At 35.0% G+C, this 25,507-nt stretch overlaps 1 protein-coding gene across 1 annotated transcript in view; it reads left to right on the forward strand.

The window, feature by feature from the left end:
* The window catches only part of DMD (dystrophin), a 2,325,391-nt gene that overhangs the window by 854,810 nt on the left and 1,445,074 nt on the right, over positions 1-25,507 (forward strand). The window contains 4 exon segments of the mRNA XM_043994767.1: positions 2,523-2,684; positions 13,516-13,626; positions 16,049-16,222; positions 17,066-17,221. Coding sequence (XP_043850702.1) covers positions 2,523-2,684; positions 13,516-13,626; positions 16,049-16,222; positions 17,066-17,221 — 603 coding nt within the window.

Raw genomic sequence — 25,507 nt, forward strand, 5'->3', positions numbered from 1 at the left:
TGTGCCTCTTTGAATTTAGCATTGGCCTAATTAATCAAAACCTAGAACATACCAAAACCTCCTGAATAATACGTACTGGTTTAACACAGTAAAAAAATTTTTGTACCTGTAAAGTTAGTTGGACTATCTATAGACTGATAACATCTGTGTGTGTATCCTTTTTCATCTATGTATTTATGAGATGCATAAGAATAGAGAGGGCTGGAAAGCTTTTGGGAAATTGTGTGGTAAGTTTAATAAATGCAGATTTCTCCCTGAAATGGTCTCATCATTTTTAAAATTACCTTTTTGATGACTTTCATCTGTATATCTCATTCTCCCCTTCTCACTTTGATTGAACCTTCCATTTAATAAAGAAAAAAAAAAGCATATATATCTAATATAAAAACACAATATCTTGCCCATGACCTTCATTAAGTTTTCTATTACTCAGAGTACTACTTCCTTTTGATGGTTCTTCCCTTTACATTGTTGTATTCTTGTAAAAATTGTTGTATTTTTTCTTAACTTCCTTGAACTCTGTAACCAGTTGTGAAATTCATGGGTCAAAATGTTGAAATGGGGGCGGCTAGGTGGTGGAGTGGATAAAGCACCCGCCCTGGATTCAGGAGTACCTGAGTTCAAATCCAGCCTCAGACACTTGATGCTTGCTGGCTGTGTGACCCTGGGCAAGTCACTTGACCCCCATTGTCCCACAAAAACAAAAACAAAAACAAAACAAAACAAAAACATGTTGAAACAGTTTAATAACTTTTCTTGCAGAATTTCAATTTGAAATCCAGAACAGTTGATATCTCTCTATCCTCCAGTTCCTCCCCTATTTTCATCTTTCTCAATATGAATGGAGCAAGGCAAAACAAAATAAAATTGATTAAGAAAGAATTAGAAAAGAAAAGATAGCTTGAGTGAAATTTTTGTATCAAATATCATCCATTAAATTCTGATTCCTCAAATGTAGAGAATTGACACAATTATAACACCAAAATCCTTTGCCAAAAGTGGTCAAAGGATACATACAACTTAAAAATATGTTCAAGTTGTAAATAACCACATGAAAAGATTATCGAAATTGTTAATACTAAGTGAAAAACACATTTAAGCAACCCCAAGGTTTTAATTACCTCTATTCCTTCTCTTCTAACATATTAAAAGAGGAGTTTGAGGGCAAAGAAAAAAGATTTTTATAGACTATGATAGAAATAAATAGGAGCTTAACAATTTTAACCATAACCAGAATGGAATGAACATATAAAATGGAATGGGGAATTGTTGAAAAGAATAGAAAACAATTCAGTAACACGTGTATTGTTATGGAAGCAGAAATTAGTTGACCAATATATATTCCTTTCTTCTTTTTCCCTTATGGAAAAGGACATAATTGAATTCTTCTAGTCCATACTTATCTCCTTATAGAGGTCTGATTCAGAGCATTACTCTCTCTTTGGTTACCACATGTCCTTTCTTTCTGCCCCTACTCCTTCTTCTTGCTTCTCTCCCCCCACCCCACCCCCACGCTGCCACATCTGTCTATGTCTGTCTCTCTCATTTAAAAATTAACATACAGTATTTGAGTCTACATTTATGTTTTAGCAGATAAATTTGGGTCATGACCTAAAATGTGGTATTTTAAAGAAATTGGGTACTTATTTTGCTGCAGAAAATAAATATTATTGTATCACTGAGGGAAAGAAATATATTGCAAATTGCAGAATAGCCTCTGTATTCATCTTTTTAAAAATTTTTTACTACTCTTCTTTCAAAGTAAAAGCATCCTTAAAAGGATTCCGTATATTTTGTTCAGTATGCTATTTGTATTAGAAAAAAAAAGTTGAATCACACCTATAATAATGAGGAAAATTAATTATATCTTTATTAGGATCATATTGCTTATACTACTTGAACAATATTGCTGATGAAATTAAAAAGAACAGGCTCAATCCCAAGTCTCAATTGAAAGCAGCAATAAACACTACCAACTCAGTGGTGGGTAGAATATTGTCAAAGAAAAGGAGCCAGATGCCCATCCAGACAGCTATTTAAAATTCCCTGTGGAAAAGGAGCTGATTCTCAACAGTGTGTTTCCCTCTGCTTGTCAGTGGTTGAAATGGATTATCTATCTTGGATGGGATTGTGATGACGGTGACCCTATTCTAAGTAAACCAAATCTCTTGAACTACATAATAAGATCACAAGGAACCTAAGGTCTCAGAATAACAGATTGCATTTAGCAGGAGGTTTTTGCTATCTTCAAGCTACTACAGAATTTCACAATGTGTATTTCTGTTTTGGAAAGCTGTGAAAAGTCCTAATATCTGAGACTTCTACTGTGCAATTTCCTTCTAATTATTCACTTCTTTTTGGAAGCAGAGCTGAATGAGTGGAAGCAGGCTGAGAAATTTATCTTACAAAAAGGTGGCTGTGGTAGTCAGAAACATTCATTGATGTTGCAATCATATTGGAGAGAAGACAAACCTGAGTTTTACCTTTGTGATAGCTTATTTTTATTTCTCCTTTTCTTTTAGGCTGTGAGAAGACAGAAATTTCTGGAACAGAGCATACAGTCTGCCCAGGAAATTGACAAAACTCTTCGTCTGATTCAAGAGTCTCTGGCATTCATTGATAGACAGTTAACAGCTTATATTACAGACAGAGTAGATGCAGCTCGAGTTCCCCAGGAAGCTCAGGTATGCTGGGTAGGGGGATGTCATTTCACTTTGCTTTTGTTTGTTGAGACTTCCTAACCGGATGAAGATGCATCCTGATGTTCTGGAATTCATTTGTATTTGTTTTACTTTTGGTGGTTTAAAAAAGAATTTTAGCTTATTTCCTGTGGCTTTAAAAGAAAAGTCTGTATGAAATGGATTTCTTAAATAAGCTTACAGGTAAAAGCACCATTGCTGTGAAACCTAACTTGACTTTACCATTATATTCCAACTGCATCAGTTCTGAGGTCACAATAGCAAAGTGAGGATACTAAGTTTGTTGTTCAGTCATTTCAGTCATATCTGATTCTTTCTGATCATGAACCTTTTTTGGGTTAACTTGCCAGTGATACCGGAGTGGTTTGCTATTTCCTTCTCCAGCTCATTTTAGAGATGAGGAGACTGTAGCCAACAGGGTGAAGTGACTTGCCCACCTTCACTTGGCTAGTAAGTGTCTGAAATCTGATTTGAACTCAGGAAAATGAATTTTCCTGACTAGAGGGTAGGCATTATATTCAATGCACCACCAAGCTGCTCCTAAGACAACTGTTAAAAATATAACCATAAAGCACTGCTCTGACCAAGTTACTGTCTCATCAGAATGGGGCCAGAGTCAGATGTTATGTTCCTATTTTTGTACATGTTGTCTCCCCTGACAAAATGCCAATTTCTTGAGTGCATTTGCACACCTAGTGTGGCGAGGTCAGGTAAACTTGTATGAATATATTTGTAGATGACATTATTTTTGTAGTGTCTATATCCTTAGTCACCTGAAGTACATAAATATCAATGGAAATTATGATGATTTGATATTCTACAACTATATCATAAAGAAAGAAAGCAGAGACCTAAATTAAAAAATGTACTATTCAGTCTTAGGTCCTCACAACTGAGCCATTCCAGTGACATCTATTCTGGCACCCCAACCAGACAGAGCAACCTATGCAGCCATTTTCATAATTTCTTGAACAAGTACCAAAATGAAGACAAACATAAGTAAATAAATTAGAGCTGAGGGAGCCCAGTTAAAGCTCAATCTTTATTTCAGCTAGACATTTGGGATTTTTATTTTAAATGTAATAATGAAAGTAGTAATTGAAAAATGTTAATCTTTTAAAGTATGATTTTAAACCAGGATATTCAATTATAATTGTTAGATATTCAAAGGAATAGATGTTGAAGTAGCAAGGTAATATTTGAATGGGTTTACCAACTCATTTTTAGACCATGCTTGTAGCCCTTGATTTCTTTTTTCCATTTGTTTTTAGTATACTTTTTTTTTCTTATCAGTCAGTAGTGATCACTGAGGTTTTTGATCTTTGCTGTAGATTACAACTTCTGGTATGTGGGTGGGTGTGTCTTCGTGTATAAGTATGATTAAATTAATACACACACAAATGTATGATGAAGGACAGCCCTAGTCATACTTGATGTAATATGAGAATTGCTGAAAGGTCTACCTGCCCTCAAATATATTAACAAATTAAGCTACCCATGTCTTGAAATCCCTGTATTAGATCTAATCATTCTGTGTTAAAGAATACCTTCAGAAAGCTCCTGCTTTGGGGCATAGTAGAAAAAGTCAGATGACATGGGTTGAAATTTTACCTTTGCTATTGACTACCTTTATAGTCACGTTCTTCAATTTAAATTCGTTTCTGTGTCATTTGAGTGTAGGGGTTAGATTAAATGATGTCTAAGGTAACTTTTCTTTCCCATAGTTTGTGATTCCTTGAACCTGATCATTGAAAATAGTTAAGAGTGTTTCAAATGAAGGCATTGTATTTGAGAAGTAAGATAAAGCAATAATATTTATGGCAGGAATTTGTTCATCACATTATTTAGGTGGGGGTAAGTCACCATGGTGTAGTGGATAGCATGCTGGCCTTGGAATCTGGAGACTGGGTTTAAAATCTGACTCAAATAATGATCAGCTATATATGACCATAAAAAAGTATTTCAACTTCTCAGTCTCAGTTTATTCATGGGTAAAATGGTATAATGATGCTGTAGTAACATGTACTTCACAAGAGGTAATTGAGAAGAAAGATCTTATATTGCAAAAACGTACAGCATATTTATAGGAGATAAAGGACTGATAAGTTTTGATAGGTAGATATGGAGAAGGGAAAACTTCCAAGGAGGTTCTGGGCTGAGATGAAGAAGAAGGTAACAATAATGGCATACATTTGATTATTGTTTACAAAGCATTAATTTGATTTTCACAATAACTCTCCATGGTGACTAGTTCATATTATCATACTCATTTAATAGACACAGATACTGAACATCAAGGAGGTTAACTGAGTGATTCTTAGAATCAATCCCTTGTTGATTTTAGAGGAGCAGCATAAGGGAGTAAATAAGACATTTAACCTAAAATCAGGAAGACCTGGCTTCAAAATCTACCTCAGGTGCTTACTTCATTGTATGACTCTGGTCAAGTCTCTTAACTGTTATGTGCCTCAGTTTTCTCGTCTGTAAAATTAGGGAGATGATCTAAGGCCCCATGCAGTCTATGACCTTATCAGTCTACAAAACAATCATTTCAAGCTCTTCTTTCTACATGAAGTGTTTCTGATCTCCCTAGCTTTTAGTGCCTTCTCCTTCAAAATTACTTTGCATTTAAAGGTAGAGATAAAGATGATAGAGATAGAGATGTTGCTATGTATGTATATGTTGTCTCCCCTAATGGGATGTAAGTTCCTTAAATATTACCGTTTCTTTTGTATCTTGAGAGCCTAACACAGTGCCTAGTACATCTTATTGTTCAGTCATTTTTCAGTTATGTCTGACTCTTCAAGACCCCATTTATGGGTTTCTTGACAAAGATACTGGAATGGTTTGCCATTTTGTTATCGAACTCATTTTACCAAAGAGGAAATGAGGCAAACAGGGTTAAGTGACTTGCCTAGGGTCACACAGCTAAGTAAGTACCTGAGACTGAATTTGAATTCATTAAGATAAGTATTCTCATTTCCAAACCCAGTGTTCTATTTATTGCTCTAACTAGTTGCTAACTTGGCACATAGTAGATGCTTAATAAGTGCTTGTTAATTGATTGATTTGTTGTTGATTGACTATGAGACTCCATGGTAAGAGAGGGTCTTGAAGGTAAAATTAAATTTTTCATTTTGCCTTGAATAAGCATGCACACACCTAGTATTGGAAGGGCAGGTGAACTAATAGGAATATATTGGTAGAACCTGATATTTTCATAGTGTAAATATCCTTAGTCATCTAAGATATATAGATATATATATATATAGATAGATAGCTATATATATATATAATCATCATTATGACATAATTAATATATTCATGGTCACAAATAAAGATATATAGACAAAAATGTCTATATAGACAAATATGTACATACAAGTATATATTCTATATGAAATATACTGTAAGGTCTAAAATTCTAGCTGTGATGTCTAAAATCTAATGAGTGGTTACCTTAAATTAGAAATGTATAGCACCAATCTTTGGGCATTAAGTATTGATTAAAGTATATTGGGGTTAGTAAAGAGAAACATGTGGATAAAGAATGAGATCTGTCTACTCTCCCTATTCTGCCTCCCCTGCCACCAAGCCGAAGTCCAGAAATGAAACGACCTAGCTTTTTGGTGGCTTCTCCCAGAAGCCCCCTGTGAAACAGGAAGCAGGGCCGTCTAAACACAACTCCAAGCTAATTGGCTGGTAACACTGATTGACAGGACCCACAGGTGGCAGACACAACTTCTGGACACCAAAGTCACATGTTTTGTTTTCAGGCCAGAGCTCACAATGTCCTTCCCAGCAGGGGTTGTCATTCCAATTCTCACAATACTATTCTAGAAAATACATATACATATATATTTCTAGATACATAGACATGTATCTATGTATATAGATATTGATATTTATAGACTTAATTGAGGAAAACTAAATGACTTGTTGGTGAATACAGAACAGATAGCATTGCTTTATAGGCTGTGTTGAGAAGAGCACTAGATTTAGGGTCAAACAGAAGACCTGAATTGAAATCCCAATTGTCTACCTATGAGTAGACAAGAAAGCCATTTGACTTCTCTGGGTTTCAGTTTCTTTTTGTGTAAAATGAAAGCTTTGGACTAAATGTTAACTATTGTCCTTTTTAGATTTGTCTTCTTTTTTTTTTCTTTTTCAACATTCAAGTCATTGCGGAAATATTGAAAAAGATAAATATCAAGTGAAATACGTGACAGCTCTCAAATTCTGGGTTTACACAAACAAGGTCCAATCTTTGTAAACTGTTCTCCCAAATCATATTACCTTGATGTATTTTCCCCATCTAGATTTTCCTATAGAAACTGCAAAATATTTTTGTCTTGGCCTCCATAGATGGAAGTAATTGCATTCTCATGTAAGCACTTAAGGAAATAATGGATATAAGATAACAGGGCAGACTTCATTCCTCCCACCCCTCCCCACTCTCTTAAGAGCCTAACACAGTGCCTAGTACATCTACCCAACACAGAAAAAGAAGAGCAACACAAAGGCAGTGAGTCTAATATTCTACTCTAATGGACTGGGACTCTAGCTTTATAATTCTTCCCTAAGGCCTTGAATCCCCTTTGGGAGGGAAATGAATTGATTATTGTTCAGGAAGTAACTCCTTAACTTTTAGATGAGTCTCACCTTCACCTCAGGGTCCTGTAACTGTCCTGCTGATACAAAGGCTTGATTGAACTTCCCCAAGAAAGAATAGAAGTTTGAGGTCTTCAGTTGAAGGGCCCTTACTGAAAAATACACAGGATTAGTGTAGCACTAAGGGCAGGTTTTCTGTTCCTCTGTGTCATAATGTTTTCTCTTTCTACTTCTCCAGCTCTGGGACCACGTGCTCCATTGTATTCTGTCCTAGGGACTAGCACAGTCCAGGAACTCCCTCTTCTACCCCTGAAAGACTGGGTCCAGAAATTCTCTAGAAAGTAAACATTGCCTAGGATAGTAGTTCTCTAAATGCAATAAGGGATCCATGAGATCAAAACTATTTTCATAAAAATACTGAGGTATTATTTGCCCATTCAAATACTCATATCTGGGGCAGTTAGGTGGCCCAGTGGATAGAGCACCGGCCCTGGAGTCAGGAGTACCTGGGTTCAAATCCGGCCTCAGACACTTAACACTTACTAGCTATGTGACCCTGGGCAAGTCACTTAACCCCAATTGCCTCACTAAAAAACAAAAACAAAAAAACAAAAAACAAATACTCATATCTTTTTGAACTATATATCAATTTAGGGCTGGATTTTATTCATATGCTTCAATCAAAACAACTTATAACAGATTGATTACAGAAGCAGATGAGAATCTAGGTGTCTTCTAGTAAGCCAGACATTAAAGGAAATTGCAAAAATATATAAATTAATGCTATTCTTCTCATTAATTTATTTTTTGAAAATAATTATTTTTTATAAGTTTTAAAAAATTTTTTCATTCATAGCATTTATTTATTTGTTGTTATTTATTATTATTTTTTAAATTTATCAGCTTTAGTTTCTAATAAATTTTGATAGCTATATCAGACATAAACAAAAGCTCTTTGGGGTATGCAGTTTTTAAGAGTCTAAAGAGGCTCTGAGACAAGAAAGTTTGAGAACTGTTTTGTCTAAGAAATCCCTAAATCTCCTCTTCAGAGGAAGCTGGGTCATGTATTTCCATTACCTCCACGGGCTATATGATTAAGAGGTTATGCCCTTGCCTCTAGTAGCTGCTTCTAAGAGATCATGTGCAATTTTAAAGTTCTTTTGTCCTTGCATCTATAAGGATGTCAGTAGGAGCTACCCCAGGGAAGTTATAGAGATGCACAGACTTTTTCCAACTCTAGGTCTTTCCTTACCTCTACTACCCTTCTCTCTTTCTCTTCCTATCTGACTCAGCCTTTCAATATTACTTTTTTTATAAACCAGTACAAAGGAGTGACTGTAATCCACAATAGCCTGAGTCAATCATCTCAGTCCCTGATGCTTAGACATAATAATTGGTATTGAATGAAGCCTGAATCTATCTATGATTATGCAAGTCCAGGACATGACCCTTAGTCTTTTCAACATGGTTTCAATGGGCATGTCCATAACCTCCATAAGGTGATTCCAAGAAAGTCCCAAAAAATTGTCTCCTCCCTTTAACCTCACCAACTTAATCCAATCCTCCATCTACTTAAATATAGCTTAATGTAAACAAAATAAGTCAGCTTTAAAAAAAAAAATTGAAATTGCATTTTTTTCTCAACTTAGACTCCCAACAGTAATTAAATTAGTGGCCATGAACTTTCTTTTTTTTTAAACAACATTTTGTTAATTGCATCACAGTATAATTGGCTTTATTTATATTTCTTTGTTTCATATGTCCTGGCTGCAAAAGGAGTCCATGACACACCAAAAAAGTTCAAGAGCCACTTCAGAGTTAAGATGTGTCATTTTATATAACAATATAATATGAAAATTGTACCATCCATATCCATTTGGGAATCTAAAATTTCCTTCAACTAGCAAACTTTAGAAAGCTTGATTTGGTATTTTCTGCAGTTCTTGCTGTACCTGCATTTACGAAATTGCATCTGACATTGAAGTCCCCTAATAGTAATATATCATATTGGAAAATGCAGGCAGCCTAAAAAAACTACTGAAACATTCTTCTTCTTGAAGATTTTATTTTAAGATGACTTCAAGTAAATTGTTTTTTGGAACAGAGTTATCAGCTGTGCAGATTTTCTTCAAATTTGGGGTTTTCTAAAGCTCAATCTAAAGTTTGGTAGTTCAAGTCCCTTTGGGAGAAATTACTGTCTATGGTAACAAGATAAAGGATATGAAATAAGCTCTTGAGTGCATATAGCACGTGCTAGTAGGGGCTACCAAGATATCATAACAGTATTTTCCAGTCATTACAGATGTGAATATATTTTTTTTTAAATGTTCATGACATACTATCAATGCATAAATATGAGTTGAATGTATGTCCTTAGTTGAAGGAAATTAAGGGGTATTGATGATGTTTTAAATAAAGTAATTAGATTAACTCATTAAGGTGAAGGATGTCAGAGAAGTGGCACTATCTTTTTTCTTTGCTCTCTTCTATTTTAAACCTATATTTGGATTTTCTGTTAAATAGAATCAGTTCCTCCGGTATCTGCCTCCACCAAGTGGTGATATGAGGGTTGTTCTGCTACAGAATTTAAATAATCTGACAGGTTCCTTTCCTCTCTCTCTTTGAGGATTACTTGTCCCTTTAAATTCATTTAAATTAAGTTAAACCCCACTAATTACAGAAATTAATGTCTCAAACTTTCTTCCAGAGGTAATCTTAATATTTTTCAAGGTTAGTATGGACTATAATGTTTTCCTTGAGTTGGTATTTGTAACCACTTCCCGGTAACAATATATAAGCATTGATTTTCTAGCAAGATTAGAAAATATGTGATTCTGATTAATCAAGACAATATATTATACAATAAAATACCTAGGACAAGAGAGAAATCCTGTTTCAAGTAGAAGGATGTAGGTATCTATTTCTGAAATTATATACATACAAAGGAAAAAGAGAATCCTATAAACTCCCTGCATAATTTTTTCCTCAATTGTCAGCATTTTGTTTTGCATCCTTTTAATGCAATAACTATGTAATACTGTGAGCCATAGTTACCTCTGTAGGCATTTTGTCTTTTTAGAATCCCTGGGATCAAACATATCATCTCCTGAGTTCAACTTCAGTGTTCTTTCTCCCAAACCAGTTGCCCTTCTGAAATTTTAATTATTATTTTTATCATTATTATTATTATTGTTCCTTCATGTATGTTTTAGAAAGGAAGTGGGCTTTGTAGGTGTCATGGGGTGCAGAGCACCCCAGAATTTCTCTGGGGCACACTGAGGAATCTTCTCCTTGAGAAACTAAACCAGAGGACAGATAGAGAGATAAGCGGAACCAAATCAGACTGAGCTAGCTTCGGATTCCCACCCTTCATTATGGTCTCCCTTGGGTGTGGCTGCGGCCCGAATTCCTCTAGTCACTACTAGTGGGGGATGGTCCTCCACTCCTCACCCAATTCCCCCAGCTACCCCCAGTGGGGATGGTCCTCCCTCACTAAAGGAACTTTTCGAAGGCAGATGGTCCACCCCCATCAGTCCTCTATAAAAGTACCTTCCAGTCTCCTGTTCGAGGAGATTTGGTACCTCTGAGACATGTGCTTTGTGCCTATCTCCCCATGAGAAGTCCAAGGATTCCTGTCATGGTTTCCCTTCTCCCCACCCTTCCCTTCCCTTGCTCCTAAATAAACTACCACCTTATTCTAACTACTTTTTGTGTGCAAGAGGGTGTAATTCTTTAAAGAGGAATTCCTAAGAACCCCTACCCTAAACTGTACCCCATTTCCCCCATTACATAGGGAAGAAGAAGGTGTAAAGCTCACATTGCAGGCTAGGTTTGAACATAGATATTTGAATATAGATTTTCTTCATCTTTCTAAATTTGAGTATTATTCTTGTTAACCTGTAAATTAAGGAAACAATCAATATAGGAGAAAATAAGATCTTTAATGGAGTCAGAGGAACTATAGCTCATGGTATCACAAAGCAAGAAGCTAAGAATTCCCAAAGATGGGAACTGAGGGCAGGGTTTTTATGGGGTAGCAGAACAAAAGGGAACCAAAAGATTGCTCCAGAGTCACATACAATTGTTTAATGTAAATGAATATAGACACTACTTAACTCTAAATAGAAACTACTTAATGTAGGTGGACCTTTTTACATAATAACAGGAGAGGAATGATTGGGAGAGGATAGTTTTCTTGGGGGGGGGGGGATCCATAAGTGAATCAAGAGTCTGGAACTGACAATGATTGGTTAGCCCCAGGCAATTCACCTTCCTGGGAAGGGGGTACTGGGTGGGGTATCAGTTCTCAGCAAATTTTGTAGTTATCATTGTCTACTTTTGCTTTTGTGCTTTTTTGTGTGTGTTTATTTTCATTATATGTGAAATAGGGCAAAATATTAACATGTAGTTGGCTCAGTGAATAGAGCACTGGACCAGAAGACCTGAGATCAGCTCCATCCTCAGATACTTACTAATTTTCTGATCTTGGTCAAGTTACTTGATCTTTCTGTACCTCAGTGTAAAGTGAGAATAATAGCATTTATTGTGATGAGGATAAAATGATATCATATTTGTAAAGTACTATGTAAACATTATAGCACAATGTAAATTCTATTATGTTTGACAAATTGCTTTTTAAAATCAGTAAAAATATGCCTAAAATTAAGAATCAAGGAATAAAGAGACTAACCTAAGCAAATTTTTTTTTTGTCTCACCTTGGATATACACATTTTTATATTTGATATCTTAGGAGATATGTAAATATTCATTTATTTGCTAAGCTTTCGCTTTTCAGACTTGGAAAAGCTTCCCCTCCCTATACCTTCCTTACCATCAATTTCTTTATGCTCCAGGATAAGTAGGGGGGAAAAAAAGGAATTTGTATATTGTATCCTAGAGTGTTGATTATGATATAATATAGAGAGAATAAGTAGAAGAAATATTTGTGCTTAACTATCTAAAATGAGCTGTTAGGTAGCAAAGTGGATAGAGTACCAGTTCTGGAGGGTCTAGTGTTCCTAGCTATTCAGTTAAATTCCAAAGCTGGACCCTAGGCTGGCTCTGCATAGGGGTAACTACATTAGTGGAAGATAGTGTTGCTGAAGAGAGGAAAATCTTCTCAAGTTCCCCTATTCCTTACTGAATTCTGAAAGATTCACAAAAGTGAAGGCAAAGAATGATTCTCAAGAGTTGGATTATTCTTCTATAACTGATTCTTTTCTCTACTATAGGGCTTACATTTTTCAACCAACTTTCTTAGAGAAAGTTTTCAGAACTGACATGCCTGGCAAGTGTGCAGACTTATAATTTCCAGACTCTATTTTCTTCCCTGAGAAGTAGATAGATAACTTTTGGAAATATGGATTAGGGAAAATTCTAAAACAAAGAAGTCATAGAGGAGACCATTAATTTCAAAATTTTGATTATACAGAATTAACATAATTTTTTACTAAAAGGTAATTAATAAAAATAGAATAAGAAGAGAAATTATGGAAATATTTGCATCAAATATCACCAATTAAATTAAAATAAAAACATTAAAATAGGAGTTTTAATAAATATATTATTACCAAGAATGATAAAGATCAAAGAAGGAGAGCCATTTTCAAAAGGAGATTTATGAATTACAAATAACCATTTGAAAACAGAAGCACAAATTAAACTCTGAGGATTTAGTTCATACTGTATAAGATGTGAAAATGACAAAAACCAGAAACTCAATTTTTGAGGTGCCATGGGAAGAAAGGCATACTGATACATTGTTAATAGAGTTGTCAGTTATTCTAATTGTTCTCAATAATAATTTGATATCATTTTTAAAAAGTTACTTAACAGCCCATACCTTATGACTCAACAATTCTACAGCTGAATTTATTGTATATTTGAAGAAAATATAAAACACATTTTAAAAATATCCAGCACATATCAAAGTATTTGTAGCAGTGCTTTTTTGTGTTAGCCAAGAAGTAGAAACAAAGTATATGTATATTAGTTGAGAAATAGATTAAAAAAAAAAAACTATGAAGAGGTAGGGATGGGGAATTCCTACCCCATCCCTCCCCAATTACTGTTGATGTCAAGACAAAAGACATCAATTAAAATGTAAATATATACACCCCTAGAGATGTGTAAATGTGTAAATTAAATGAATACTGCTCTATGGTGACTGCCAAAAGACTAATTATTATGTTTTCCTCCCAATAGAAAATCCAATCTGATTTGACAAGCCATGAGATTAGCCTAGAAGAAATGAAGAAACGTAACCAAGGAAAGGATACCGCCAAGAGGGTTCTTACTCAGATTGAAGTAGCACAGGTATGTCAATGATCCCAGACTTCAGATATAATTTTAGAATATAATAAAATATTTTTACTCTGTCAACATGATGGTTCATGTTAGATAAGTGATTTTACATGCACACACAAATATTTTAAAAACATGAGCATGGCATCTCAGTAAAACAATACTACTTTATATCTGATCTACTCTAGGACTGGCTGTATAAATAATTCAGCTAAGAATAGCTAAAAATTATATAGCACTTTAAATATAATTAGCTGCTTTACATGTATTGTCCCACTGGAGCCTCACAACCATCCTATGACATAGGAGCTATCTAGAGGCAGATCCACAGGACCTGGATTCAGGAAGACCTTAATTCAGATCCAGCCTCATTTCCTTCTTAAATGTGTGCCCTTGAGCAAGTAATTTAATATTCTATCTGCCTCAATTTCTTCATCTGTAAAATGGAGATAATAGTAGCAGCTACCACAAAGAATTGTGAGGATTAAATGAGATTATGTTTATAAGATTATAGGCAGCTGGGTGATAGGGTATGCCTGGCCTGAAGTCAATCTCATCTTTATGAGTTCAAATTTTGCTTCAGACACTTACTAGCTGTGTGACCCTGGACAAGTCACTTAATCCTGTTTGCTTCAGTTTCTTCATCTGTAAAATGAGCGGGAGAAGGAAATGGCAAACCACTCTAGTATCTCTGCCAAGAAAACAACAAGTGGGGTAATGAAGAGTTGGAGATAGCTGAGAGATGACTGAACAACAACATGTTTATAAAGTGCTATTATGATTGTCATTAGAATCTCTATTTTACAGATGAAGAAATGGATGTTAAGTGTTAATTAAGATGTTAATTTCCTATAGAAATATTGCTAGTAACTGAGGCAAAGTTCAAAGCTAAATAAATCTCCCTAACTCGAATTCCATCACTCAATACACTGTGCCATGTAATCTTTCTTGTATTAATAAGTGGTATTTTAAATATGAAGATAACTGATTCTGTTATATTGCCATGTGTATATAATTTTCTTAAGAAGTGAAAAGGAAAGAATCCAGAAGGAAAGAGTAGTGTAATGGAAATTGAGAAGTAGATAACCTGGGTTTCCATTCCAGTCTTTCTTCTAAATAACTCGTTTACCTTGGACAAGTAATTTCCCTTTGCTGAGCCTGTTTTTTCCTAATCAGTAAAATGAAGGAGTTGTGTCAGATATTCTTTAAAGTTTCCTCTAGCTTCACATCCTAAGAGGCTATCATTTTTACTCATGTTAATGCCTATGGGTTTTTTGTTTTTTGTTTTTTTTGTGTGAGGAAATGAGGGTTAAGTGACTTGCCCAGAGTCACACAGCTAGTAAGTCTCAAGTGTCTGAGACCAGATTTGAACTCAGATCCTCCTGTTTCCACTGTGCCACCTAGCTGCTCCAATGCCTATGTATTTTTGCATTGGATTTGAACCCCAAAACAACTGGATATGAGTTGCATTAAGCTAGGGGCGGACTGGAGCCAGATCTAATTAGATTAGATGTCAGGAGCCATTAAATTTTCAGGGTGAACATATACTTAAGATATTAGCAATTGTTACAGATCAGGACTCAAATTATTATTTTGTTGAATGTCTAGACTTAAGAAAAAGGTTAATAATTTAGATTATATTTAAAATTGTATGTTTATTCTTCCTCTCCCCAAGAACCCCATCATTAAACTTTTTCCAACACATCCCTACATTAAGTAGTGATCCTGCTAATAGCTGCATAATTTTAGATATATCACTCATCTGTGTGACCATTTCCTCATTTGGAAAATGAAGATTGATTCAATATCCAACAGATGTTTATTAATCAAACCACTCCAATGTCTTTGCCAAGAAAATCCCAAAAGAGGTCCCAAAAAGTCAGACACAACTGAAAAACAACTGAACAACAACAAAATAAATCATTGTGCTAGGGGAGAAAAAGATGAGATACTGTGTTTATAAACTCAATACAAAGTTACTCTGTAAACATGTGTTGTTGTTTGATCACGTCTGACTCTTCATGACCCCATGGACCATACTGTCCATGAGGTTTTTTTGGAAAAGAAACTGGGGTGGTTTGTCATTTCTTTCTCCAGTGGATTAAGGCAAACAGAAGTGTGACTTGCCCAGGGTCACACAACTAGTAAGTATCTGATCCCAGATTTGAATCCAGATCTTCCTGACTCCAGGCCTAGCATTCTATCCACTGAGCCATCTAGCTGCCCCTGTAAACATATAGTACTACATAAATGCAAGGTCGTAACAGTTTTGATAAGAAAGAACATTCAGGAAGAATGCAAAAGGTAAGGATTGGGATACAACAAGCTTAATAACTTTTGAAGTGGTTTCATAAATTGATAATATTTATAGATATAAGTTTGAACATGTTTTTTACTTCAGAATATTTCCTAGTAATTTACTTTGCCTTTACAGAAAAAATTGCAGGATGTTTCTGTGAAGTTTCGCTTATTCCAAAAGCCAGCCAATTTTGAGCAGCGTCTAGAGGAAAGTAAGAGAGTGTTAGATGAAGTGAAAACGCAATTCCCTGTATTGGAAATGAAGAGTATTGAGCAAGAAGTAGTACAATCACAGCTGGATCATTGCATGGTATGTATATCTAGTAACAAATGTCAGCAACTTTTAAGAAATGCAAAGATGCTTTTGATTATATAAATGTTTGGGGGGAAGTCTGATCATTCAGCTACTTTATTGCATATTTTGAAAAAAAAGGTGTCAGTGGCTTGTAAGAGATTTTGTCAGCCTTTTTGCTGAAATTCCAGTTACTCAAGTCATTTATTAAATGCATATATTTAAAACCTATGGATAAGCAGTCTTTTTTTCCTCTCTATATTTAAATATTGGAAATGAATCTTTCTTTTAGGTAAAATTATTCACTCTTATATAAGTGGAAAAGTAGTTTTGTGCTTTACAATATTCAATAATCTAAAAAGATTTATTAATAGTTCTAAGAATGTTTCCTTAACAAAAAATCTTCATCTTTTCAGGTCACACTTTTGGTGCTGTTGCTACATTTACTGAAAAACACAGTATTGCATACAGTGACATATGCTTCTTGATTTTTCTCATATTTAAAAAATAATATAGATAGAATTTTTTAATACATCTTAGTCCTTACATTTCTCCTTGGCTAATAAAATCAAAGGAGACTTTTTTTCCTACTGGCCTGAGAACTTCCAAGCTCAAGAGATCTGTTATCCTCTGCCCCGTTTGTGTGCCACTGTACCCAACTCAACATTAATTTTAAAAATCTAAAGCAAAAAAAATACAGTCTTAAAGTTACTTCAATGTTTAAATTCTGACTGGTTCCAGACAGTGCTACAGTGGTGATTACCACCACAGAAGCCTGCCACTGTTATTTTGCTTATTTGCTAGCATTCATTATTTTTTGACGTCTTTACTGTACATTGTTTCTTGTGTATCTTGGCCTAGAAATTGTACAAAAGCCTCAGTGAGGTGAAGTCCGAAGTGGAAAACGTGATAAAAACTGGTCGGCAGATTGTACAGAAACAACAGACAGAAAATCCCAAAGAACTTGATGAAAGACTAACTGCTTTGAAGTTGCATTATAATGAGTTAGGTGCGAAGGTAGGTGTTTTTTAATTTTTTTTCTTTGGGCTTTAACACGAACTTCAGCTTTATTTCTGATTTGTAGAGCTATGTTTTGTGTTGAGTGATAATTATTTGCCTGTGCTTTTTTTATGCTTCTGAAATTATTCCCATCTATTTCTCCCCTAAAGAACAATTCTTATTGAAAAGCTTATTGAAAGCACTCAGTTAGATTTATTTCTGTGTGTGCTATGGAAGGATTTAAAGTCCATGGATATTTTAAATTAATCTATCTTGTAGTCTTATTTGCATTGAAATCTTTTGTTTTTACATTACCTATATTGCCTGATATCCTATTCCAAATTTCCCTAAGAAAGTCGTCCCTTATAATAAAGAATAAAAAAAGGGGGGGAAACGTTTAGCAAAACTAACCAACACATTGAGTCCAACACTTTATGAAATGTTCACTACCCATAGTTTTCTGCCTCTACAAGAAAGGGAGAGAGCTACATTCTCAAGTCTTTTCTTCTTCATTATAATTTCACATCAAGCAGTTTGTTTTTGTTTTTGTTTTTGTGTGGCAATGAAGATTAAGTGACTTGCCCAGGGTTACACAGCTAGTAAGTATCAAGTGTCTGAGGCTGGATTTGAACTCAGGTCCTCCTGAATCCAGGGCTGGTGCTTTATCCACTGTGCCACCTAGCTGCCCCCTCATCAAGCAGTTTTAATTATTTTTTCTATCCTTTTGTGTGGCCATAGTTACTATGGATATTGATTTCCTGTTTCTATGAACTCTTTATCAGTTTATAGAATTCTTTCCTGCATCTCTATCATCATCATATCATTTCTTAGAAAGGAGTAATATTCTGTTACATTTATGTAGGACAATTTATTTAACTATACCCCAATTAATGAACATCTGTTTTGTTTTCAGTTCTTTGCCACTATGAAATGTGTTGCTATAAGTAATTTGCTACACAGGAGAATTTTCTTTTTATTATTGTCTTCTTTGGGGCATACAACTAGAAGTAGAAATTCTGCATCAAAGAGTATGAGCATTTTAGCCACATTTTTTTAGTGTAATTCAAAAATGCCTTTCTGTTTGGCAAGCATAATATTCTTTCTCACAGCTTATACCCATTTACCTGGGCAGGGCCAATTTCACATCTGTTAGGCAAGTACTTCCCAACTTAACCCAGTTCTCTCTTATTTCCCTAGGAAAGTTGTTAGTATCTTCAGAAATTGTGTCTGAGGGAGGTGATTTTATGGTCACTTTCCATGTACCCCATTCCCAATAATTACTCTCGTACCTCTCTATGAAAGTCATAAGGTTCTGAGCCATTAGAAAACTCACACAAGCTATCGATTACATTGTCTTCCCTACTAAATCTTTCTTTCCCAGTATTCCATACATGCCCAGAGACTACAAAACATATGTAAATACAGATTTTTCTATATATAAACATATACACATACACTTGACAAACACATGCACATGCACACGGACACACATATACACACAGCCCTTACCTCAGAGACTTTTTTTTGATACAAAGGGCCTAGGTACTTTTTAGGGTTTTTTCTCACACTCTTATTTACGAGCCCTAGTTCAGAAAGCCTATGCAACTATGTACTCTTTTAATAATATATGTGTATGTACATTTTGTCTTTACCAAGCACTGGCCTGGCTGGCCAACAAATATAGACTTTGAGGAAATAGTGATTAGTAGTGTGTGGAAAAAAAAGATAGACAGACCCTCTCTGTCTGAGAGTTGGCGTAAAAGTGGAGGGGAAGGGAAGAAAGGGAACAAGCCTTTATTAAGTGCCTATGTGCCAGGCACTGTGTTCAGTACTTTACAAATGTTATCTCATTTGATCCTTACAAATAACCCTGAAAGGTATTATTATCTGTTATCTTCATTTTAGAATTGAAGAAACTATAAGGAGGGAGAAAAGTTATGTGACTTGCCAAGGGTTACAAAGCTTTTAAGTGTCAGAGGTCAGATTTGAATTTGGGGCTTCCTGAATTTGTGCTCGATGTTCTATCCACTGTGCTAAATAACTACATCTCCTTCTCCACCCCACTTTACCTACAATAGGGACTCAGGAACTAAATGACAGAGAATCTAAGTGACACATTTATTATTTTTATAAATGTCCCAAAGTGGACCAAATTTGGATATAGTGTGCCTAGAAGAGCTAAAATAGAGGTTTGTCATCTGGTGAGGGGGTTAGGGTGCTAATGAGTCCCATTGCCCTCTCTATTGTTTTCCCTTAGATATTCAGAGAAATATCTCTGCAGGGGTAAAGCTGAGGGCAGTGACTAAAGAGAATATCCCACATGGTCAAATAAAAAACTTTCTATACCCTTTTTGTAGGTCATTTTCTTATCCAATGCATAAACTTCTTGAGCTATCATTTAGCTCCATTCAATGGACATAGAATCTCTCTCAAACTCAAAAGGTTGCATTCAAATCAGGATATATCCTACCTGAAACTGATGTTTACTCGCATACTTGGGAAAGTAAGCACAAAGAGTGAAAGGCAGCCAGGAACCTGGGCTCAAGTTTGTCAAGTCTGCCATATGGGAGCAGTTGCAAGGATGCTTGAGTAGGGGAAGGGCACCACCCAACCCACCTTTCGAAATGTAGGAGCCAGCTAAGCTAGCTTCTTGTTTATTGCCAATCAAATAAATCTTTAAAGACTCACAGCCACTTGGCTCTACTTGTAAACTCATCAGGGATCAGGAAGGACAGCGTTGCACATGCCCTGTTCAACCCATGGTTAAACATGCATTATGTTTGTTGAATTAGGTAGAAGAATAGTAAAGTTAATTTTTATATTGCTACCAGAAACATTTACAGGAGCACAAAATTGTCATCATATGGGAAATGAAAGTCTGCTTGCAGTATGTGTTAGGATTGAAATATACTTCCCTAATACCAATTTCTTGATGATAATGCATTTTAATGTATTCATAATCTTATTGATGTTGATATTTCCTGCATTGGCAAAGCTCTTAACCCATTTATATGTTCTCATACTGTACAATTCTTTTTTACCTGTTTCTACTCATAAAATTCTCCACAAAGAGGACTCAAACCAACAAGCTACAGGTTTTTCTCTAAAATATTTTAGCATTTCATGGGAACTACTATAACTCCCAGGCTGTCGATCTGTTATTTCTTGCTCTTGTTACATGACTAACCCACCTTCTTTTCTTATCCATTGTACATTTCCTAGATATATTATTCCTATTTTTGTGGGCAAGTCACTGTTGACAATATGCTACAATATATTTGTTGCCACCATGCATCTCTCCCTGTAGCTTAAATCACTTTCACTTTTGATCCTGTGTCATTCATTGTACTATGAATCAAGGTCATATGGCATCGTCACTAATATATTATGCTAAAAGAGATGTAATTTTGTGTAAAAGTGTAACTGAAGATCATTACAAGCATTGCACAGTTTTCCAAATACAATCCAGTGTGCTTTCTTCAAATCTGGACCAAGACTACTGTCAATGTGCAACATCTACCCAAATCATATGATGGATAAATTAATCTTTCTTGTTCATTTAATTGGGTGTCTATATTTAATAATCTATATTAAGAAATATAGAAATTACTCTTTATCCTTGTGTGTGTTGTTGTTTTCCTACATGAATTGTAGGTAAATGATATATAAGTGAGGCAACTAGGTCCGTGGATAGAATACTGGACCTAGAATTAGGAAGACCTGAGTTTAAATTCAGACACTAGCTGTGTAACCCTGGGTGAGTCATTTAACATCTTTTTACCTCAGTTTCCTCAACTATACAATGGGGTAATAACATCACCTACCTCCTAGAGTTATTATGAAGATCAAATGAGAAGATATTTTTCTAAAGTGCTTAGCACAGTTCACAGAATATAGTAGATGCTTTATAGATGCTACCTGTTATTATTGTTGTGATTAATTGAAGGATCATCTGGAATACTGGTTTTCCACTCTAATTCTATGCAAGACATCCTCCATGACAGATCAAACGCTGCAGGCAAGCATGCATGTCTCACTTTATGCCTTTTTTTGCTATTGTTAATAAGTTCATTCAACAAAGTTATTTCACAAGTTGTCTTTATGAAGAAAGGTTACATATGATCTTACCATTTGCAAGAGAAACAACTTGTTGAAGAGAACTTTTAAGCCACTTTTTTGTTCTACCAATACAACAGCTTTTGTTTTGCTTTTGTTTTTTGTTGTTTTTGTTATCAGTGAATAGTAAACAGTGGGCAGGGCTGTTATATGCCCTACACATTCAGTCACTTCTGTGAGTGCAACAATGGTGGTCTGCTATAAAACCTCAAGTGAAAGTGTCCCAGTACTTTTATTATCAACAAGGAAAATCTTAATATAAGTATAGATCATTCTCATTAATATTTTATTAAAAATGAGTATGTATAAAACTTAAAATGAATGATAGCAGGTGATTTTGTTCATCTCTGCTTTCAGGAAAGATCATACTTGACACCCTGTCAAGAGATTCTTTGTCTACTCAAGGAAATGCCTTAATTGTACTCATTCTAATATTTATCAACCTTCATTGTCAGGAAATTCATAGCATTATAGAATAACATTTTCTAATAGATTACTTTCTTATGTGCACAACTTAGAGAATATCTATAATTTCATATAGAAATGCTGAGACTGAATTTATCCAGAAAAACCATATCCTTCTATTTCTATCTGACAGCCTAAGTGTTGTGTGGAGATTTTTATATTAACTATACAGGACAATGAATGCTTTTTGTTGAGAAAATATGCATTTTATAGGGTTCATTTACACTTTGTATTTCTTGAACATTACCTTTTCTTGGATATTTTCTATTCAATAAATTGACTGATAACAACATTGTCATTGAAAGAGAAAATTAAATGTAAAACATGATGTAGTCATTCACTTACAGTAAAGAAAAGGGAAAAACACTTTATGTCAGCTTATCATTAATGTCCCTAAGTGGACAATATTTTTTTTTGAGTGAGGCAATTGAGGTTAAGTGACTTGCCCAGGGTCACACAGCTAGTTAAGTATTAAGTGTCTGAGGCCGGATTTGAACTCAGGTACTCCTGACTCCAGGGCCAGTGCTCTATCCACTGCGCCATCTAGCTACCCCCCCCCCCCAAGTGGACAATATAACAGATAATTATGTCTTAGAAAGAATTAATATTCTATTTATTCTTGTTAATAGAGACATATTATTTGTTTTAGCTTGTCATCCAATAATGATATTAAAAGGAAACACTGTAGGCAGTCATCAAGGATATTGCATGCTCATAAAAAATGTAGCAATAAAATGAAAATCAAGGAATTATTTTTTCAGTAAAAATAACTATTAAAAAAGTGATTGTAGAATATATGAATATTCATCTTGTTAAAAAGTTCTGTGCATTAGAGTTTTGTTTTTCACTTGTAGAGAAGCTGGCATTTGGACCTTCAGGGAATCTTCAGCCTCAGAATTTACTTATTATGAAAGTAATGCTAATGGCAACAGTAGATGATTTTTGAAGATAAAAACAAAAACATAGCTGTATAAAAGAACAAAGCATTTGTGACACTCTTTTATATAATCATCATATTATGCTTTTGTGTTTTCAGTTTCACTTTAGTACTTAGCTGTTGTTTCTATCATTCATTAAAAATATTTCCCAGTTCACAAGAATTCCTCTTTGAAGCATCATTTTAAACATTGTCTGTGTATAAAAATGTATTTATAGTAGAAATCTAATCAGATTCAATTTTATTGGGTAACATGTCTCCTTCTACCATAACAAAATTTAATGCTTTTGATCTCTGACTTTTATTCTAGTAGAACCACCCCAATAAAAATATTTCTTTTACTTCAAGTATAACTTTTTCATTAACCAGTGAATACTGAAGAACTATACTGCAGGTGGCACTCTTTAAACGGATCTCTTCAGAAAAAAGAAAAATACACAGTGTCAAAACTATAAGTTCCTAAAGATGGCAGTCTTTCCTGTTTTTTTAAGGAAAAAAGATAGCTTGATAGAGACAAAATAAAAATAAAGAGAATCAATAAGACAGCCTCTGGAAAGATAGGATTCCTTTGAAATATGAAATCTGGTGTTCCTTTTATACCAGTTGTGAAGAAGAATATGTTGCAAATGATTAGAGGCATGAAAAATAGAAGATTTTGCATCACCTAACTTTTTTTAATTGACTTTATTGTTGATGATAGTTTCTTGACTCTACTGAATGAGAATTCAGAGTACAGTTACATAGGTTCACAACCTTAGAAAAGTAGTTTCTATTTCAATATTAATCTTCTAACAAGGGAACAAATGAATTTCAGAATATTAGTGACTCATAGAGTCTCTATTCTTTGTCATGCCTTTTTAAGATCTGTGGAGTATTTCTTCATTTTTTGGTCTTGTTTCACCCTTATGTATTGATTATGAACATAATTGCAGGAAAGTAGTATGCTAGTTATTGTGGTCAGGCTTTTCTGTACAAATATATAGTCCTTCAGGTACTCTGGATGGTTGGAATCTGAATGGATTTTTAATATAGTTTACTTTTCAACATGGTCTTACTCAGGAAATTTAATATAAATGTAGATTTCTTAAATAAAATTCAGAACCTATATTGTCCTATCCCTATGTGATAGGACACTGACTTCATATTATACACATGGTATGCCTGTTGATGTAGATGTAATATGATTCTTTAGCTCTAGAGAGAGGAAAGGGTATCTTTCAACTCAACATGTATTGATTAAAAGCCTGTCTTTTGCTAGACACTGTTCAAGGCATTGGAGATACAAAATGATAAATAAATAGCACCTGGTTTTTTGGAGCTTCCATTCTACAAAGGAGAAACAATAGATGCATACATTGGTCAATACAAAAATAGAATGCTCTCCCTCTTCACCTTTACTTTGTAGTAAACTCAGATCAAATGCCTCTTCCTACATGATTTATTTCCTGATTTCTTCAGTTATTAGAGGTTTTCTTCCCCAAAAGCATTTTGTATATATTTTGCCAGTGGCTTCATTTTTGTTTCTGTATCACATAGGGGTATCATAATATAGGTGCTTGAATTTAATTTAGTATGCTGACTTCCCCTCATGCCTGGAATGCTCTCTTCTCATCCCTTCCTCTTGAAATCCCTGACTTCTTTGAATACTCAGTTCAAATACTAATTTCTGCATGAGGGCCTTCTGACTGCCTGACCTCAAGCCAGTCAGTGTCACCCCCCCCAAGGTTACCTTCTTCATACTACATATATATTCTATATGTACTCAGCTATTTACATGTCATCTCCTTCACTAGCATATGAGCTCCTTGAGGGCAAGACTCTTTTGTGTTTTTGCTTTTTGTGTAGCACGTGCTTTAGAAGTACTATACAGACTCCTACTCATACTGACAAGTCAGGTTCCCATATTTATTATATATTCTGGTTTTTTTTTTTTGTTTTGTGGGGCAATGGGGGTTAAGTGACTTGCCCAAGGTCACACAGCTAGTAAGTGTCAAGTGTCTGAGGCTGGATTTGAACTCCAGGGCTGGTGCTTTATCCACTGCGCCACCTAACTGCCCCCTTATTATATATTCTTAAGGCTCCAGAGTTAGTACTAAGGAGATGGTAAGGTTTTAGGGGAGATCCTTCCAATGATATAGTCAATAAGCCATTGCCAGTGTGTTCTCCCGCCATGATTATATGATTCAGTAAGACTTAACTAGTTTTGAGAAATGGGTATTTTACCATTGGAATATAGTTGAGATACTTAGGAGAGAACATTCTCCTCTAAAAGGGTATCCTGCCACTAAAGCATAGAGACTCCCAAGGAAGAGGGACCAAGGCTGTAATTTATCTTTTAGATCTTTTCTTAGAGTCCTCAAGATGTTCCCCTTGGCTACAGTAAGTTTTTCTACTGGGCTTTTTGTAGACCCTTGAATTCTTTGTGTCCTTGGCTCCTTGTGGAAATGCTGGTATCATCCATTTTGGGGATGCTTCTAGGACACTAAGAAAAAAACTCCAAATCCTCTGGACCCTTGAAAGTTCAGGAAGCTCCTCTGTCAAGTTGGTAGCAGAAGAGACAGAAGCCAAGGACTAGAGCTTTTCTTCTCTCACCCAATCAATTCATTCACAGGTATTTAACTGGAATGCTCTCTTCTCTTGACTGCAAGCTGCTGGAAGTTTCAATTCCAGCTAGATCTACGGTTTTATGCCAGAGAATGTAACCAAGTCCATCAGCCGACCCGAAATAGATTTCTTGTTACATGGTGTCTGAGCCATATTCAGACCTAGTGAACAACTGAGATGTT

This window comes from Dromiciops gliroides, chromosome 3 (genome assembly GCF_019393635.1).
Source record: "Dromiciops gliroides isolate mDroGli1 chromosome 3, mDroGli1.pri, whole genome shotgun sequence".
Classification (NCBI taxonomy): domain Eukaryota; kingdom Metazoa; phylum Chordata; class Mammalia; order Microbiotheria; family Microbiotheriidae; genus Dromiciops; species Dromiciops gliroides.